Genomic DNA, 20,140 nt, shown 5'->3' with positions numbered 1-20,140 from the left:
CAGCGAGATGACCTCGGGGTACAGGGTCTCCTGGAGGGGAAGCCCAGAGCACCCCCCCAATCTGTGGACAAATGAGACAGACACGCGTGAAGCTTCTGTGAACACCAGGTGAGAAAGAGGCAGAAGAGGTGCCCTCAATACCGGCTGCAAAACCCCTGATGATTTATTTGCCAGGGTGAGTCCAGACCTTGTCAAGGGACAAGGGGACCACACCTGGCTCACTGCTGTGGCCAAAGGAGCCCAGGGATCCAAGCACACAAACTCTGCACAGACCAGCCACCCCCTCTTAACATCTCAGGGAGGTGACCCAGTGCAGTGTCATGTGACAGAATTCACAGAGGTGTGAGGCAGAAACCCCAGCCCCAGGCCCCCCCCTCTGGTAAGTGGTGTTCCCAGCCAGGTGAGCCCACAGCCACCCAAGGTACCCTCTGGCTCAGTGCTCCACCTTTGGGTCATGCCATGGGGTGAGGTCTCCCAAAGTCCCCAGGGGCCCCAGGACTGAAAACCACACCTGCTGATACCACCTTGCAGCCTGGGGCCTGCACACTGCCCTGGCCTGGGACAGCCCTGCTCCCTGTCGCCCCTGCCTAAGCACAGGCACCCACTGGGGGAAAGGAGGAGGGTCACTGCTGTGGAATTTCTGTTGGGAGATTTGGAAGACTGTGTCATGTGTGTGTGTGTGTGTGTGTGCATGCAAGCACGCGCGTGTGTGTGTGAACTACTAGTTCACCTCATCTATAAGAAATCTGATCAGCTCCTCCATCAAATGATGCAGGCAGTGTTTCTCGGCTCATCCGTCCCAAAGGCAGAACCCATCTGCCCCCAACAATCCTCCCATCAGGCAACAGGACCTGGGTGAAGAGAGATGGGGCTGAACCAAGAGGAGCAGGAGGTGAAGGGGCCCGACCTCGGGCTGTACCTAGCTTTTCAGTTCCAATAGGGTGGCACCCAAGCAACCTGCTCATCTCACTGGCCCTCACCTGTGTGCGCAGGACAACTCTAGGACTGTACCAGGCACCACCCCCCAGCGCCAGCACCACCTGTGGTGCTAGGGCCTCCTTCTCCACCACCAGCCAGTGCCCCGCAGCTGCCGTGCCCACCGCGTCCAGCAGCAGGAGGTGGCGCCCCCGCCCCCACGACCCCGACTTCTCCTCTAGCCGCGGCTCCCCCAGGCCACGTCTGTCATCTTTCAGCAGCCTTCGGTGCACCTGGGAGAGAGTGGCCAGCGGAGGGTGAGAGTCCAGCAGTATCCTTGTCCAAAGTCCCGAAGGACTTGGTGTGAGGACTCTACCGTGGCTGGAGCTCCCCTACTCCCACTCACCATGAGCTCCAGGGAGCCGTCCCACAGGCTGCTGCCCCCCTGTGAGCAGTCTGTCAGCACCATCAGCTGCTTCTTCCTGTCCTGGGTGAGGGTTGGGGCAGAGTGAGCATGAGGGCAGGGTGGAGAGCCAGCCACAGTCCCAGGCACCACAGAGATGCTGCCAGTGAGGGGCGCTCCCCATTCTGTACCCAGGGAGGCACGGGGTGAGGAAGGGTACCGTGATGTAAATTCGAGTGTTGACTGGTCAGGCTGGGAGACCGGCTCCCTCACTCTGCTCTCTCCCTTCTTCCTCTCCCTCCCACATTCACACCATCAGCCAGTGCCCCCATCCCTGGGCCCCACCAATCACCACTGCCCTGCGGGTGCCCTGCATCCCCGTCACCTCCTCTTCAGGATCTCCCGGCCATTGTTGTCCGTGTAGAAGTAGCCCTTGGTGTCCAGTGGCGTGTCGAAGTGACTGATCGCTTCCTTTTCCCACTTGTCACTGTACCCAACGGGACAAAAAGGTCGTGAGCCTCATCTAAACTCACTCTGGGCAGTGGTGTTGGGGGCAGCGGCTAAGACGCCAGTTGGGACGCCACCACCCGTATCACAGTGCCCAGGCCTGAGTCGCAGCTGTGCTCCTGCTTCCTGCCTCTGTTGATGCAGACCCCGAGAGACAGGAAGTGACAGTGACAGCCCTGCCACCCCCACGGGGGACCAGGTTGAATTCCTAGCTCCCAACTTGCACCCAGCCTAGCTCTATTTCTTTGAGACATCTGGGGAAGGGTTCTCTGGGATGAAGGTCTCCGTGTGGAGGTGTGACAACTCCCGGGATGGCTGATGATGGAGACAGACTCTCTGTCATGCACCAGACAGCAGAAAGGTGTAAAATATCACTCCTGGAATCAGACCAACATTCCCATGAAGTTATAGCTCCCTGTTCTGCTCCTTAGGTGCAGTTCCCATTTCCCTCCAGGTGCTCTGACCTGTAAGCACCCAGTTTCCCTGTGGGAGCACTGTCTCGGGCAGCAAGAAATTTCCCAGTTGATTATCTGTTCCTAAGAGGCCACCAGGTTTGAAGTCAAGTGCACTTAGTCTGATTATTCTTTCTCTGTGAATTTTCCTTCCTCCCAGAGGTCAAAGCACTCAGCAATTATCTGAGTCAATGTTTTCTCCAGAATACAACAGGACTGTCTTGAAGTGGTCCCTAGAGTCTTCAGACCAAGAGCTTAGCTGAGGATACGGCTGTAGATGTCTCCAGAAAATTGGCTTTTCCTGCTTCAAGAAGAGGAAAACTGTTTCTCTGCTGTAAATCTAGGGGCTCCTCACTTGTTATGAATTAGAAATTTTATTACAAGTTAAGAGTTGTCGGGCCGGCGCAGTGACTCACTTGGTTAATCCTCCACCTGCGGTGCCGGTGTCTCATATGGACGCCGGGTTCTAGGCCTGGTTGCTCCTCTTCCAGTCCAGCTCTCTGCTGTGACCTGGGAAGGCCATGGAGGATGGCCCAAATGCTTGGGCCCCTGCACCCGCAAGGGAGACCAGGAGGAAGCACCTGGCTCCTGGATTCAAATCGGTGTAGTTCCAGCCATAGTGGCCATTTGGGGAGTGAACCAACGGAAAGATCTTTCTCTCTCTCTCACTGTCTAACTCTATCTGTCAAATAAAATAAAAAAAGAGTTGCCATTTCATTTTCAGTATGTTTGCTAATTAAGAGGTACATGTATTAATATTATTTTAACTGGCAATTTATATATATATATTTATTTGTTTAAGATTTTATTTTATTTATTTGAAAAAGTTAGAGAGAGGTAGAGCCAGAGAGAGAGAGAGGTCTTTCATCCACCGGTTCAATCCCCAAATGGCCACAATGGCCAGAGCTGAGCTGATCTGAAGGCAGAAGCCAGGAGCCAGGAGCCAGGAGGTTCTTCCAGATCTCCCACAAAGGTGCAAGGTCACAAGGACTTGGGCCATCTTCTACTGCTTTCCCAGGCCACAGAAAAGAGCTCCATCGAATACAGAGCAGCCAGAACTTGAACTGGCACCCATATGGGATGCCAGCGCTGCAGGCTGGGTCTTTAACCAATTGCACCACTGTGCTGGCCCCCTTAATTCACAATTTTTGGAGGATTCAGTAACATTTAGGTGCATTTACATATTGCATTATGATCAAATCAGGGTAATTAGCATGCCAATCACCTTAAACACTGATCATTTCTTTGAGTTGGTACCATTCAGAATCTTTGCTTCTATTTTGAGATATCCAGTACATTTTTGTTAACCATGGTCACCTTACTGTATGGTCAGAACCAGAGCTTATTCATTTTGTCCATCAAAAACCTTGTACCCACTGACCAACCACTGTCTGCTCTTCCCTTCCGCTAACCATTGTCCCCTTGTTGACTTCTATGAAATCAACTTTGTAAGATTCTATGAGTGAGTCCTAGTATTTTCCTTCTGTGCATGGCTTATTGCATTTACAACAATGTCCTCCAAGTGCATCCATGAAGTCTGAAATAACAATGTCATTCTTTTTGTGTGAATAGTATTCCATTGTGTGTGTATGTATATCACTTAAAATTTTTATTTATTTATATTTATCTGAAAAGCAGAGAGATACATGCAGAAAAAAGAGGCTTAGTTCCTAAATGCACACTATAGCTGGGCTTGACCTGCCTAAAGCTGGGAGTCCAGAACCCAATCTCTGTCTTCCTTATGGGAAGAAGGACCCCATGCATTCAAGCTTATTCCCTGGTTGTGCATGACCAGTAAGAGAATTGGGAGCAGAGCTGAACATTACACCCAAACTCTGATAATTGACACAGGCATCTCAAGGGGCATGTTAGCCAGTGCACCAAATGCCTGCCTCCTTACATCCCCTCACGTATTCCTCTGTGTTTCCCCTAATCAACATATCCCCAATTCCTTGAGAAAAATTTCTTTCTTCCTCTTGGAGATGTGAATATCCTATAAATTTTTCTCTAAAGGTTCATCATCATATCAGCCATACCAATCTGACTCCTTCTACTTGCAAAGGCACAGCTCAGATCCCACTGTCATCTCAGACTGGTAGACTATATAGTGTTCCAGTGACATGTGGTTCAAGTCACAGTTATCAAGTCTTCGTGCTTGTCCATATTTTTTATGTGTATGGGTGTATGTGTGTCATGTTCACATGTATGTTTAGGTCCCTATGTGTGTTCACATGGTGCCAGATTGATTGGAATAAGTGCACACCCCAAAGTTAAATAGCATCTACCCTCAGACTTTTCACAGTTCCTATGATTTGGGAAAATTTTTAGTGAACAAGACTTGTTTGATACATTCTGTTTAATGATAGAGAGGGGTGTCTTGGATTAGCAGAACATGCATATATTTAACTTTAGGCTTCTTTCATAAATGACGACCTCACATACACATGCTGTTAACATGGTCAACAGGAAAAGAATGTGAGGGGATTTCTAGCTAAGGTTCTTCAAATCTCATACAATTTCCATGAGAAATTCACACACAGTTGTTAAGAACAAATAAACTGTGAGTTTAAGTGGGTGGAAAGCATTAATACATGGAGTCTTCATCTTTTTTTAAGATTTATTTATTTATTTGAAAGGCAGCATCACAGAAAGTCAGAGAGAGAGAGAGAGAGAGTCTTTCATCCGCTGGTTCACTCCCCAGATGGCCACAGAGGCCAGGGCTTTGCCAGCCTGAAACCAGGTGCCAGGAGCTTCTCCCAGGTCTCCCAAAGGGGTGGCAGGGGCTCAAGCACTTGCTGCTTTCCTAGGCAATAATCAAGGGGCGGGATTTGAAGTGGAGCAACCAGGACTTGAACCTATGCCCATATGGGATGCTGGCACTGCAGATGGTGGCTTTGCCTGCAACAGCATAACGTTGGCCCCATGATTTTCTATTCTTAAATAAAATCTTGTTAATATCTTTTTGACTTTTTTCATTTATACTTTATTTTGTATATTTATTTTCATTTTATTGAAAGGCAGCAAGACACACAGAGGAACATAAAGATAGCTTACATCTCAAATACCCATACTAGCCAGGGCTGTGTCAGCCAAAACCAGAAGGTTTGGACTCAGACTGGATCTCAGACATGGGCATCAGGGACCCAAGTCCTCGAGCCATCATCAGCTGACTTCCTGCATGTTTCAGCAGGAAGCAGGCCTGGAACTGGAACTGGAATTTAAACCTGCGTACTCTGACTTGTTGTGTTGTCATCTGAAGCAGTTGGTTAAGTACCACACCAAACGTCAATCCCAACTTACACATTTAAATGAAACATTTGTTTGTACATAGTTGTAGGTTAACAGGCATTTGTAAGAATGAGTGAGGGAGATGATGCACCCTTCAATTCAGTGTCCTCAATGGTAACAGCTTGAAAAACGCAGTGAAGCATCACACACAGGACATTAACACTAGGACCAACCAAAATACAAAGCATGCACATAAGATGCCATGCATAAGACCCCCAGTGTAGCCTTTGTGCAGCCACAACCACCCTTCTCCTCACCCAGCATCTGCCTCTTAAGAACCACTCATCTGTTCACCATTCGTATACTGATATCATTTCAAAATGATCTATAGACAGTAAACCTGTCTTCCTAAGAAAACCGTGCAGCAGATACCTTAAGGGATTGGTTTCCACATCTGTGGTGGTCACAATGGGCATGAAGCTGAAATAGAACAGGATCTTAAAGGGTGAGTTAAACCTCACTGACAAGTTATAAATCAAATGAACAAGGTAAATTCCACATTATCAGGGAGAGCCTTAAAAGGAGTGGATACACAATAATGATGGGGTAAAAGAGAAAAGCTGTGGCATCAGCTTTTCATGATCTATAAACTAGGTAGGTGAGCTGAGTTGCCATGTGTAGGCTCTCAGTAGGAGTAACACACATGAATTTTTTCCCATAAAACCAAAGAAATGCTACTCAGTACAATGTATATCAGGTAGGAAAAAATTACTCCTAAGACATCCTTACTATTCCATGAGACAAATGGGAATATGAAAATACTTCTAATGCAATGTTCGAGGATAAGAAAACACCTAAGGGAAAACCTGTGGGATACTGAGGACCCCTGATGACTTTCTATGTGAGTTGTTTAAAATGCACAGAGAGGTTGAAATCAATATGATAGAGAGTCCAGCACATAAACAGAGGAGGAAATTCTACTTTCACAATCAGATCCAACAGCAGGAATTTCCAACGCTGAGGCTTTGATCCCTGAAATCCTTGGCTCTTGTTCAGCCCCAAGACAATTGCACATTTATGATTTCTCTCCTAGAGACTTCTTCAGGGCCCTCTTTATGTCTTCATTCCTCAGGCTGTAGATGAAGGGGTTCAGCATGGGGGTGACCACTGTGTACATCACTGAAGCCCTTGCATTTGACTGTGGGTTTTGGGTAATAGGATAACTAAAGTACACAGCGAGTCCTGTGCAATAAAATAAGCAGATAGCAGAGAGGTGAGAGGCACAGGTGGAAAATGCTTTATTCTTCCCCTGAGCAGAAGAAATTGTACAGATGGAGGAGACGATCTTAGAGTAGGAGTAAAGGATCCCTGCCAGTGGACCCCCACCCAACAGCGTAACTGTAAAATACATGACCACATCATTAATAAAGGTGTCAGAGCAGGCACTGTGGATCACCTGATTCAGTTCACAGAAGAAATGGGGGATTTCCAGGTGTGCACAGAAGGACAGCTGCAGCACCAGTAGGCTGTGCAACAAGGCATGCAGGACACTGATGACCCAACACACCAAAACCAGCTGCACACAGAGCTGGGGATTCATGATGACCATGTAGTACAGAGGGTGACAGATGGCCACAAACCTGTCATAGGCCATCACAGCCAGGATAAAGTTGTCCATCTCTGCAAATAGCATGAAGAAGAACATCTGGGTGATGCAGCCTGCATGGGTGATGGCTTTGCTCTGCGTCTGGATGTTCACCAGCATCTTGGGGACGGTGGTGGAGGTGAAGCAGATGTCCACCAAGGACAGGTTGGAGAGGAAGAAGTACATGGGCGTGTGGAGGTGGGGGTCTGAGAGGATGGCCAGGATGATGAGCAGGTTCCCAGCCACAGTGACCAGGTACATGGAGAGGAAGAGCCCACATATGAAGGGCTGCAGTGCTGGGTCCTCTGAGAATCCCAGGAGAAGGAATTCTGACAGCTGTGTTCCATTGCTTTGTTTCATTTGGTTATGATGACCACCAGCTTAGCAAAAAATAGCAAGACAACATTTAATACACAGAATCCTTCCTCTTACAAATGTATGCTACAGTCTATATTTAGCAGCCGGAGAATAGATTTCTGTGTTTTGTGCAAGGTTCTGGGTCTGTTTAGAAGACTGCCTCTTAGCATCTGTGAGTAGGGTTTCTACTTGGTTCTGCCATGGTTCCTGTCCCACCTCTTCCCTGAGAGGCAGCAGGTAGTTATCCAATTAATTGGGTTCCATGCACTTGAAACATGAACCAGCACGTGGGAGATGTCTCTCCTTATGTCTTTCTGTATCTGCCTCTCCGTAAACAGAATGGAAATGAACAATAATAAACAATAAATATCCCCCCTTGTCTGTGGATCTCTCCTCCATTACCACTGTATTTTTCTCCTCCTATTAATTGGATCCATGTTCTACTTTTAGTGAAACCACTTTCTGCCTCTCAATCCCTGCTCAGGTTTCCACTGCAATCATTTAATTGAAAGCAATGAGTCCTGTGTTGGTTTAAATGTACAATTCTGTTCATTTTCACATCACAGATAAATACAAAAACTAATTAATCAAAAAGGAAACTAACAACGTGATTGTTTTATCTGAAATAGCCTGGGGTAGCCATCAGGTGGCCTCAGGTAAATGTTCTCAGCTTCCATGTTCCCTGATCCTTCTCTGCAGTACTCACCTGGTTGGGTTTTCTGAGGTGAGGGTCTCCACGTGGAGTTGTGATTCCTCCCTGGATGGCTGATGATGGAGACTGAAGCTCAGTCACACACAGACAGCAGAAATAAGTGAATCATTAGTCCCTGAGTCTGATGAAGACTTCAAAAAAATCAGCCTGTCCCTTGCAGCCCAGTATTGCACACTGTGAGGGATGGCAGCAGAGGGTGAACTTACAGCTCCCTGTCTCTGCTCATTAGGCACAACTCCCCCTTGGGGTTCCAACCTCTAAGCACCTGATCTCCCTGTGGAGATGCTGGTCTGAGAAGAATGAAATTGTCCTGCTGTTTCTGTGTCCCCAGGAGGCCAGGTCAGTGGTCAGGTGAACCCAGCTCTCCTGATTCCTTCTCTGTGAACTTTGCTACCTCCCAGCAGCTTCCCTTTGTCAGGTTGAAGTTTGCCCTGGAATCCAAGACAGAACTTACCTTGATGATGCCCCTATAGCTGCTGACATCTCCAGAAAGTTTTTGTTGCCCTCTTTAAAAATAGGGAGAACTGGTCCTTTCTCTTATCTTAAACATTATTAGTTACATCGCATCGTAAGAGCTGTCCTTAGTTAGTCATTATAGAATGTTTGTTAACTAGAAGAGAAACACTTATCTTATTTTAATGGACACACAGGTTAAAGAGTTCAGTGTGACGTTTGGATGCATGTGTACATTGGGCCATGATCAAATAAGGGTAATTTAGAGTATCCATCTCTTTCAACACTTACACTTTCTTTGAGCTGGGAACAAGCAAAATTCCTCTATCTTGGAAATATCCAGTACATTATTATTGTTAACTGTAGTTACATACTGTGCTGTAGATGCCAGAATGCAGTCCTCTCATGTGTTGGAGAGTTTGTACCCACTGACCAACCTCTGCCCATCTTCCCCTCCCACTTGTACTCCCTGGCTTTTGCTAACCACTATTCCACTATCCCACTTCTGTGAGATCAACTTTGTAAGAGATTACTTATGCCTGACATCATGTAGTATTTTTCTTTCTGTGCTTGGCTAATTTAAATTATTGTAATGTCCACAGGGCTAACCCACGTTGTTCTAAGTGACTGAATTTCATTGTTTTTTGTGGCTGAAAAGGAATTTGTATATGTTCCACATGTAAAGATTATTTATTTGTATTAATTTAAAGGCAGAGACAGAGATGCAGGAAGAGAGAGAGAGAAAGAGAGAGAGAGAGAGAGAGAGAGAGAGAGAGGTTTCCACCCATTACTCTTTCAAATGCCCACAGAAGCTAGGCCTGAGCTAGGCTAAAGACAGAAACTAGAACCCAATCTTGGTCTCCCGTATGGGCAGTAAGGACCGAAGTACTTTAGCCATCAGTTAACGTCTGCTGGAATGTTAGGTAGCAGGAAACGCAGATGCATATCTCAGTCTTGCACTGTAAAGTCTGGACTGTGAGCATCGCAGGAGGCATCCTAGCCTCTGCACCTTGACATCCATTTGTACCATCTGCTATGCTTTCCCCTAATTAGCACTCCCCACCAAGTCCTTGAGAAAATTTTAAATTCTTCTCCCCTTTGAGATGCAATTTTCCTTACATCTGCGTTCTCTAAGGTGCTGTGACCATATCAACCACATCAAATTTGACTCCTTCTACTTGCAAAGTGTCAGCTTGGATCCAACTGTGCTTTCAGACTAGAGAACTGGGTAGTGTCCCACCTGCTGCCTGACTAAAATCACAGCAATAACACCTCTGCATTTGCATTTGTCTGTGTTTTTCTAAAATTCCTCCCAAAGCATGATCCTGGGTGTTGGTAGTTGTTTCCTCCCTCCCTCCCTCCCTCCCTCCCTCCCTCCCTTCCTTTCTTCCTTCCTTCCTCTCTCTCTCATTCTTTCTTTTTTTAAAAAAAAAACATTTTATTTATTTATTTGAGAGGTAGAGTTACAGACAGTGAGAGGGAGAGTCAGAGACAGAGGTCTTCCACCCGCTGGTTCACTTCCCAAATCATCACAGTGGCTGAAGCTGTGCTGATGTGAAGGCAGGAGCTAGGAGCTTCTTCTAGGTCTCCCACATGGGCGCAGGGGCCCAAGCACTTGGGCCATCTTCTACTGCTTTCCTAGGACATAGCAGAGAGCTGGATGGGAAGTGGGACAGCTGGGCAAGAACCAGTGCCCATGTGGGATGCCAGCACTGCAGGTGGCGGCTTTACCCACTACATTGTAGCACCAGTCCAATGTTTTTGTTTTAATTATAAGCAGTGATGTCTCTGGTCATCAGCACACCCATGGACTTTAGGGTTCTTGCATAGATAATGGCCTCACATTCTCACACTGTTAAAATGATTAGCATGGAAGTATTGTGAGATGGTTTCTAGTCGGGATTTTTTAATGTCTTATAGAATTTCCTTGGGAAATTCAAATATAATTGTTAGGGAGTACACTAGGTGAATGTAAGTGCTTTGAACATTAAAAGTGGACTGTTCATCAACTCAAAACTTTTTCATTACCTAAATATTAAGGTTCTGTGATGTTAAGTACAATATAATGTATTATGAAATAGGAGGGTAATTGTTTTTGAGGAAAAATTAATGATTTCATTCTAAGATATCATGGCTGTTTGTTCCAACATGAGAGAGAAGGAAACTTGGACCATATGAATAAAACTTTGGAAAACTGTGGAAGATTTGTGGAGGATGAACTGGTGAAATGTGTGTGTTCAGGTGTCAAGGAGAGTTGGACCACAGGATATAGTATGATAGCACAAAATTATGCAGGTGAAAGTAGAAAGTGGGAATAGTGAAGGTGCCAGGGCTACTGAACTCAAGGAAATATGTTTTTCATGTTCATAAAATCCCCCATATGCTTGTATACATAGAGAAAAGAACTAAATGATAGCAAAGGTAGTTAAAATTCTAGTTCTTACCTTTTTAGCATGCAATCCATAAAGCAAGAATCAAAATACTATGACTGCATGGTGCAAAAACAGAATTTGACCCAACAGTGGGTAAAGCAAATTATTAATAAAACCACAAATGTATTTATTCAATTATTTCCACAAAGAAATAATTGCAAGGAAAACTTATTAGCATATGCCCTTTTTACCTATTTTTATTTAAAGATTTTATTTATTTGAGAGACAGAGTTACACAGAGAGCGAGAGAGAGAGAGAGGTCTTCCATACCCTGGTTCATTCCCCAGATGGCCACAATGTCTGGAGCTGGGCCGATTTGAAGCCATAAGCCAGGATTTTTTTCTGGGTCTCCCACATGTTTGCAGGGGCCCAAGGACTCAGGCCATCTTCCACTGCTTTCCCAAGCCACAAGCAGAGAGCTGGATTGGAAGAGGAGCAACTGGGATTTGAACCAGTACCCATATGGGATGCTGGTGCCACTTTACCCAGTATACCACAGCACCAGCCTCTTAAATATTTTTGTGGCTATTGTAAATGGGACTGATCTCACAAGTTCTTTCTCAGCCATGACATTATTTGTGTATACAAAAGGTACCTATTTTTTGTATTGATTTTATCCTGCAACTTTACCAAACTCTCTTATGGTTTCCAATATTCTCTTAGTGGAGTCTTTTGGTTCTCTTATATATAGAATCATGTCACCTGCAAACAGGCATAATTTGACTTCATTCTTTCCCATTTGTATTATTTTTATTTCGTCTTGTCTAATGGCTCTTGATAAAACTTCCAGAACTATATTGAGTAGTAATGGTGAGAGTGGGCATCCTTGTCTGGTTCTGGATCATGTATGAAAGGTCTAAGATGGTCTCAGTCTTTGCAAGAGGAGACAGGGGTGAGAGTGTGGAAATAGAATCCCCAGAGATTGGACCCCAAAGAGACCTTGAACAACTACACAGACCTGAAAATACAAGAATAAGAAAACTGGGCAAGAAATCAAAGTGTCCAGTAAGAGAACAATAGTAATAATGACAATAGTAGTAGACTCAATGCTGAGAAGAGTATGCACAGTTTTTATTAATTTTTAAAGTAGTTATTATCTGAAAGGAAAGAATGAGAGAGAGAGAGAGAGAGAGAGAGAGAGAGAGAGAGAGAGATTGATTTTGACTGTTCCTTTCCACTGGCTCACTCCACAGTTGTCAAAAATGGCCGGGGATGTAGCAGCTAAAGACAGGAGCCAAGAACTGAATCCAGTTCTCCCATGTGGGTGGAATGGAGCCCATCTCTAGAACCATATCTGCTGCCTTAAAGAGTGCACAGAGTGAGGAATCTGGACTGGAACTAGAGGTGGAACTCAGACCCACTTACATGGGATGCAGGTATCCCAAAGTGTTTTCTAACTGCTGTGCCAAGCACCTGTCCTCAGTTGTGTGTTTAAATCAAACTTGAATTTGAGGATGAGCATGCATTTGTAAGAAACCTTGGCTCAGTTTTGCCACTGGTAACATACATCAAAATAGCAGTAAAATAACACACCCAAGATATTAGCAGTCAGAATAACCAAAGTACCAAATAGGTGTATGAACACACTGTCTACCATGTAGCCCATTTCTAGCCATAGCCACCTCTCTTTGGGCCCAATATCTGCTCTCTGGAAACCGTTCAGTTCTTCACCATTCATATTTCAAATATTATATACATAAAAAAATCTACCTAAGAAAAATATTGGAGTAGATATCTCTGGAGCCCTGTTCTGCTGTGTTTGGGGTCAACACAGTGGTCTTGGAGCTGAAATACATGTAGGGCCTTAGATGCAGAGATAAAATCCAATGAGACATGAAGCACTCAAGTGTGTTAAACTGCATTATCCAGCAAAGACATTAAAGTAGTATATTTTAATGTAATATACACAGCAATTTTGGGCATAAAAGAGAAAAACAGATGTATCAGTTTTTCCTGTACTATGAGTTATGTAAATAATCTTAGTTACCATGTGTCATCTACCTGTAAGAGCAGTAAAACATGAAACTTATTTTTTTTCCAGAGAAACAGCACTCTGCACAATAGATGGCAGGTAAGAAAAAACCCATTCTTAAAATGTCCTTACCGTCCCATGAGAAACATACAAATTCTCAAATATTTCTGATCCAGTGTTAGGATGAACTTTGGGAAAGCATGAAAATATCAAAGGGGAACAAGTGGGATTCAGACAACAAAAGGCTTAGTAATTGAGTTACTGAAACTGTGTGGGAGGTTGAAATCTACAAAATGTAAACTCTAGCAAATAAACAAGAAAGTTCTATTTTCTTAATCAGAATCTAGAGTAAGAATTTCTGGCTCTGAGTGGTGAGCCCTGCAATTCTTGGCACTTCTTATGCCCCAAGGCAATTGGCTCATTTATAGTTTCCCTCCAAAAATACTTTTCAGGGCACTCTTAATGTCATCATTCCTTAGACTGTAGATGAAGGGGTTCAGCATGGGGGTGACCACAGTGTACATCACCGAGGCTGCTGCAGTTGAGTGTGATTTTGGGGTAGCAGCAGAGCTAAGGTAAACTCCTAGCCCAGTGCAATAGAATAAGGAGACGACAGAGAGGTGAGAGGCACAGGTGGAGAATGCTTTATACTTCCCCTGGGCTGAGGAGATGGCACGGATGGAGGAGACAATCTTAGAGTAGGAAAAAAGGATCCCAGCCAGAGGACCTCCTCCCAGGAGCACAGATACAAAGTACAGAAACAGATCATTAAGAAAGGTGTCAGAGCAGGCGCTGTGGATCACCTGATTCAGTTCACAGAAGAAGTGGGGGATTTCCAGGTGTGTGCAGAAGGACAGCCGCAGCACCAGTAGGCTGTGTGACAAAGAATGGAGGACACTGATGACCCAGCATACCAAAACCAGCTGCACACAGAGCCTGGGATTCATGATGACCGTATAGTGCAGGGGGCGACAGATGGCCACAAACCTGTCATAAGCCATCACAACCAGAAGGAAGTTGTCCAACCCTACAAAAAGAAAGTAGAAGAACATCTGGGTGATGCAGCCTGCAGAGGTGATGACTTTGCTCTGCGTCTGGATGTTCACCAGCATCTTGGGGACGGTGGTGGAGGTGAAGCAGACGTCCACCAAGGACAGGTTGGAGAGGAAGAAGTACATGGGCGTGTGGAGGTGGGGGTCTGAGAGGATGGCCAGGACGATGAGCAGGTTCCCAGCCACAGTGACCAGGTACATGGAGAGGAAGAGCCCAAATATGAGGGGCTGCAGTGCTGGGTCCTCTGAGAATCCCAGAAGGAAGAATTCTGAAAGTCCTGTATCATTCCGTTGTTCCATTCGCTTGAGGTAACCACTTGGTAAGAGATCAACAACAAGGCTGTTTTTCAAGAATCAGTCATTGGTCACATAGGTGAAATGTTGGGATTCTTACTTTGCAGGCAGTAAGTTGATTTCTGCCTTGCATGTATGCATCTGGGAACTGTCATCTCTGAGTAAGGCTTCCTTCCCGCCTAGCATTTTCACTAAAGTTCATGCACATATTCTTCTAAGTAGACTTTTTTTTTGCAGTTAAGCTATAGAAATTGATTTCTGATCCAGTTCTTAGCACTGTGCAGTCAACAGGTCTTCCATGCTGAAAAGCAGAATTCCCTACATCCCAATGATGAAGGAGTGTCTCCAAACAAACAAACACTATGAATGAAAAGAAAGTGGACACAATGGAGCATGCGTGAAGGGTGTGACTTCAGGCAGGTGCCCAGCGAGACTAGAAACAGGATTCCACGGCTCAGAGATGAGACACAAGTGATCTCCAGAAGTGAGTGGCTTGCAGTGGGTCAGCCAGTGCAAAGGCTGTGGGGTAGGTGCTCTTACCTAACATCAGGACTCCAAAGGAGACAGGTGAGGTGCTGGCAGAGAGCTAGGGGGAGAATGGCAGGAGAAGCACCCAGAGGAAGCTGAGACTGAGGTGCCCTCCCCACTACTTCTGAAGCATTGAAACACAGTGTCCATTGTCCACATTATGAGCCTCCTGCATCTTAATCATCTTTATTACTACACTTGCGTGTGTATTACTAGCTTCCTTTTGCTAACTTTCTTTTAAATTGTGAAAAGTTTTAATCAGACATATAATAGTTGCAGGTATTTGTGGGGCAACTGTGTGATATGTCAGTAGCTGTGTCTGTTCTGTGGTTTCCAATTAGGGTAACTATGTCTTTTAATAGAGGATTTTCTGGTACACAGATATTAAATAGAGATATTTTTAAAATATAGAATTTTCCAGTATGCAAACATTAACTACAGCCATGTCACACTACTATGTAATAGAACCCCAGACTTCTTCTCTAACTATAATTTATCATCCATGATTCAACCTCTCCTATCCATCTGCCATCACCCTTTTCCTTGTCTGTGATAACTACCATTATGCTTATGATTTTTAATGGATTCTGTGATGTGACATAAATTCTTTCTAAATGCCATCTATTGATGGAGTTCTGATCTCTGTATTCTGAGGGTCACCTGGAATATATGAACATTGCCATGTAGAGCCCTGGTACCCAGTCTGTTAGTATTGCTGTCATGCCACAAAGCAGAGGCATGTGTGCACATGTACACACATGCAGAAGAACATGCAGAAACTATGGCCTTCTGGGCCTTGTTTCTACCATGATCTTCTCATTCCTGGCCTCCTGGATTGGGCTGCAAGTGGGTATGACACATGCTGGTCAAATCAGGTTTCCTTGCTGTGGAGTAGGTGGAAATACCATCCAGAAATGCCAGTTTGAAACCCTCAATGAACAAATAAAAAGAGTTCAATTCAGGCACAACCATTTTCTCCCTTTTATTGTTTGGTTTATTTTTTCTTTTTTTTTCATTTATTGGAAAGAGAAGATAGGGTTAGAGACAGATATAGATAGATCAATAGATATATGGATAGGTAGGACAGGTAGAGATCTCCCATTCACTGGTTTGTTCAACAAATGCCCACAGTAGCCATGCCTGGGCTATCTTGATGCCAGGAACCTCAGAAGTTAAGCCAGGTCTCCCAGGTGGGGGCCAGGAACCCAAGCACATGAGCCATCAAGATGATTGCTAAGGCGTGCCTCAGCAACAATCTGGAATCAGGATTGGAGCAAAGGACTGAACCCCGGCACTCTGAAATGAAGTGCAGGCATCCTGAATGTCCCAACTGCTATAAAAAATGCCCGCCCCCGAGAGAACAACTCTCATGAACTACAAATGTATCCAACAAAGAATAAACTTGGGAATTAAATATCGTAGTTGAAAACAACCGTGTGAAACAAAATTGAATGCAATTATAAAGCTAATTTTTATTTTTAAAGGAAAAAATTTGAACACATCTATATGAATGAAGAATTCAAGGTGAATTCACAGAGATTTGGAAACAAAATGACATAACTAAAAATCTTTTAAAATATGAGCAAGAGGGGCTAGCAGTGTGCTGCAGTGGGTTAAAACCATGCCGTGCAGCATCGGCATCCCATTTGGGCTCAGGTTCTAGTCCTGGCTCCTCCACTTTCAATTCAGCTCTCTGCTAATGCACCGGGGAAAGCAGCAGAGAATGGCTCAAATCCTTGGGCCCTGCACCCATGTGGAAGACTCAGGAGAAGCTCCTGGCTCTTGACTTCAGCCTGGCCCCAACCGGGATCATTGCAGCCATTTGGGGAGTGAACCAGCAGATGGAAGATCTCTATCTTTCTCTCCTTCTCTCTCTGTTACTCTGCCTTTCAAATAAACAAATAAATCTTTTTTTAATTTAATTTTTTTAAATTTGACAGGCAGAATTAGACAGTGAGAGAGAGCGAGAGAGAGAGAAAGGTCTTTCTTCCATTGGTTCACTCCCCAAATGGCCGCCACAGCTGGAGGTACGCCAATCCGAAGCCAGGAGCCAGGTGCTAACTCCTGGTCTCCCATGCAGTTGCAGGGGCCCAAGGACCTGGGCCATCCTCCACTACACTCCCGGGCCACAGCAGAGAGCTGGACTGGAAGATGAGCAACTGGGACTAGAACTCAGTGCCCATATGGGATGCCGGCACCACAGGCAGAGGATTATCCAAGTGATCCACGGTGCTGACCCCATGATAAATCTTAAAAAAAAATTAGTAGGAGGGACCAGCGTTTTTGGGCAGCACCACCTGTCACACCAGCACCCCACCTGGGCTCTGAGTAGAGTTCCAGCTGTTCCACTTCTGATAAAGCTCCCTGCTAATGCACTTGGGAAGACAGTAGAAGAAGGCTCAAGTACTTGGATCCCTGTCACACCATGTGGAAGAGCCAAGTCCAGGCTCCTGGTTTCTGCCTGGCCCAGCTCCAGATGTTGCAGACATTTGGGGGAGTGAACCAGAGAAGGAAACCAAATTTTTTTAAAAAGTGAACAGGAAATAGAGTTTAATGCTGCCACTTCACTTACTGGAATTGTTGGATGGTAATGTGGCCCTGAGTGGAAATGGTGATGTTGGGTCGAAGGGTCAAGAAGAATGAATTCCAAACAATGGTGAAGGGGATGCAGCCTGTAGCTACTGATCTGGTCAGAGGAGAGGAAAGGCACAATGGAGGACAACAGAAACATGGAAAGAAAGTCGAAACACATGTACAAGAACATTCTGCATTGACAAAGAAATGTGGAGGGCGCAACAAGACAGCAATAAGATAGACAGTAAGATAGATCTGGTGATGCAATATATTTAGACTTTAACCATCACTCAAATACACGCACACACACACACACACACACACACGAAGAAATGAATGGCAAGCAACACACACAAGACCTCATGTTTGAAATAATGCAATCAAAGCAGAGATAAACCCTACCTGATGCCAATATTCAAACGCAAAGTGCTAGATAAAGTAAATGGGATGACATACATAAGTGCATTTAGCCTGATTAGTAAAGAAATAATTACAAAGTAAACTATTTAGCATAGTCCATTTTTTTAAAATATTTTTTCAAAAGTCAGAGTTACACACAGAGAGGCATAGAGGCTTAGAGGCATAGAGGCATAGAGGCAGAGGGAGAGAGAGAGAGAGAGAGAGAGAGAGGGCTTCCATCTACTGGTTCACTACCCAATTGGCTGCAACAGCTGGAGCTGGGTCAATCAGAAGCCAGGAGCCAAGAGCTTCCTCCAGGTCTCGCATGTGGGTGCAGGGGCCCAAGCACTTGGGCCATCCTCTATTGCTTTCCCAGGCCATTGCAGAGAGCCGGATAAGAAGTGGAGCAGCTGGGACTTGAACCAGTGCCATATGGGATGCTGGCACTGCAGGCGGTGGCTTCACCCACTGCACCACAGCACTGGCCCCAGCATACTCCTTTTTAAATGTTATGTGCATTGTTTTTTCCATGGGAAAGCCTATGCTGAAAGAAAATACTGCAAAAGTTCTATTTTTATAAAAGATTTATTTATTTATTTGAAAGGCAGAGTTAGAGTGAAAGGGAGACACACAGACCCCACACCCACCCACAGACACAGACTCACACACAGACACACACACACACACACACACACAGAGAGAGAGGAATCTTTCATCTGCTGGTTCAGTCTCCAGATGGCTACAATGGCCAGAGCTGGGCCAATCTGAAGCCAGGAGCCAGGATCCAGGAGCTTCCTCCAGGTCTCTCACATAGGCGCAGGAGCCCAAGCACATGGGCCATCCTCCGCTGCTTTCCTAGTCACATTGGCAGGGAGCTGGATTGGAAGTGGAACAGCCAGGACTCGATCTGGCACACAAATGGGAATGCTGGCCCTGCAGGCAGTGGCTTTACCTGCTCTGCCACAGTGCCATCCCCATAAAATGTTCTCTCTTATGACAGGCCATTGCAGGTAATGTTTGCAAGCAATATCATAGTCTGAGTCCAGCTCATCAGCAGAAAACATTGTCAATGCACCACTTCAAAAAAATACCTGGGTATTTTGTACTGCATTTTAGATGCTACTTGGGATGCTTGCTAATGGACCCTCTGGGAGGCTGCTTCAGTGGTTCAAGTAGTTGGGTTTCCTGTCTCCCTCAGAGAACTAGACTGAAGTCTAGGTCCCTGAGTTCTTTTCCTTGGCCCCGTCTTAGCATTTGCACACATTTGGGATGTGAATCACTGGATGATTCTCGCTCTCTCTCTTGCTCTCTCTTTCCCCCTCTCCCTCTCTGTCCTCCCCCCCTCCCTCTTCCCTTCTCCCTCCCTACTCCCTCACTCTCTCTCCCTCCCTTCTGTTTGTATGTTTTTGTCTCTCTCTTTATACCCCTGCCTTCCAAATGAAATTAGGCTACATACGTTTTTTTTTTAATACAAAAAAGAAATGCCTTCACTTCCCTGTGTGTCCCTCCACAACTACCCCTCCCCCCAATTTTTCTCCTTCCCTCAATCCCATAGATGTTTAGGTCCATATTCTGCTTCCAGTAGAACCACTTTATGCTTCAACATCCCTGTTATGAGGGCGGTATCCACTGCCACAATTTATTTTCAACAGTCAGTTGTGTGTCAGAGGCTTCAATGGATACCTCTGTTGGTCTTAAGCATAGCAAATAAATACAATATCTAATTAATTAAGAAAGCAAATGAACACTACAGACCAATTGAAATGAACTGGCTTAGCCAGCAGTTGACCTCAGGTGAACATTTTCAACTTCCATGGCCTCTGAGCCTTTCCTGCAGGACCTTTGGGGCTATGAGACTTACCTAGATTGGTTCTGTGCAAGCAGGGTCTCCATGTGGAAATGTGATTGCTCCTTGGAATGGCTGATGATGGAGAGAGAAATCCAGAGATCACAAGCGAGGCGGCAGGAAGGAGTGAAGCCCCTGAGTCAAATCAAAACTCTGAGAGCGACTACCATGTCGTATGCAAGGCCACTGTGAGGGAAAATAGCAAAGGGATGAATCTATAGCTCCCTGACTCTGCTCATTAGGCACACCCGCCTCTTGTGGTCCTGGCCACTGAGCACCTGCTCTCCCTATGGGGATGCTGGTCTGGGCAAAAAGACATTTTCCTGCTGATTCTCTGTTCCCAGGAGACCTGGTGAGAAGTCAGGTGAGCC

The 20,140-nt window shown here is 45.4% G+C and overlaps 2 protein-coding genes across 2 annotated transcripts; both read right to left on the bottom strand.

Annotated features, from left to right (window-relative positions):
• Nucleotides 1-6,580: 6,580 nt before the first annotated feature.
• On the bottom strand, nucleotides 6,581-7,524 carry LOC100340553 (olfactory receptor 7A10-like). The gene has a single exon (XM_070059294.1). It carries the CDS (start codon nucleotides 7,508-7,510, stop codon nucleotides 6,581-6,583), a length of 930 nt encoding a protein of 309 aa, XP_069915395.1. The 5' UTR covers nucleotides 7,511-7,524.
• Nucleotides 7,525-13,498: 5,974 nt separating this feature from the next.
• Nucleotides 13,499-14,542, bottom strand: LOC100339041 (olfactory receptor 7A17-like). The gene has a single exon (XM_008252375.3). It carries the CDS (start codon nucleotides 14,426-14,428, stop codon nucleotides 13,499-13,501), a length of 930 nt encoding a protein of 309 aa, XP_008250597.2. The 5' UTR covers nucleotides 14,429-14,542.
• Nucleotides 14,543-20,140: the final 5,598 nt, after the last annotated feature.

This window comes from Oryctolagus cuniculus, chromosome 16 (genome assembly GCF_964237555.1).
Source record: "Oryctolagus cuniculus chromosome 16, mOryCun1.1, whole genome shotgun sequence".
In the NCBI taxonomy this organism is placed as follows: domain Eukaryota; kingdom Metazoa; phylum Chordata; class Mammalia; order Lagomorpha; family Leporidae; genus Oryctolagus; species Oryctolagus cuniculus.
This window is presented reverse-complemented; position numbering and strand designations above follow the sequence as displayed.

Bases quoted from the DNA above. Each gene is read 5' to 3' on its own strand.
- LOC100339041 (XM_008252375.3), bottom strand. From the start codon at position 14,428: ATGGAACAACGGAATGATACAGGACTTTCAGAATTCTTCCTTCTGGGA.
- LOC100340553 (XM_070059294.1), bottom strand. From the start codon at position 7,510: ATGAAACAAAGCAATGGAACACAGCTGTCAGAATTCCTTCTCCTGGGA.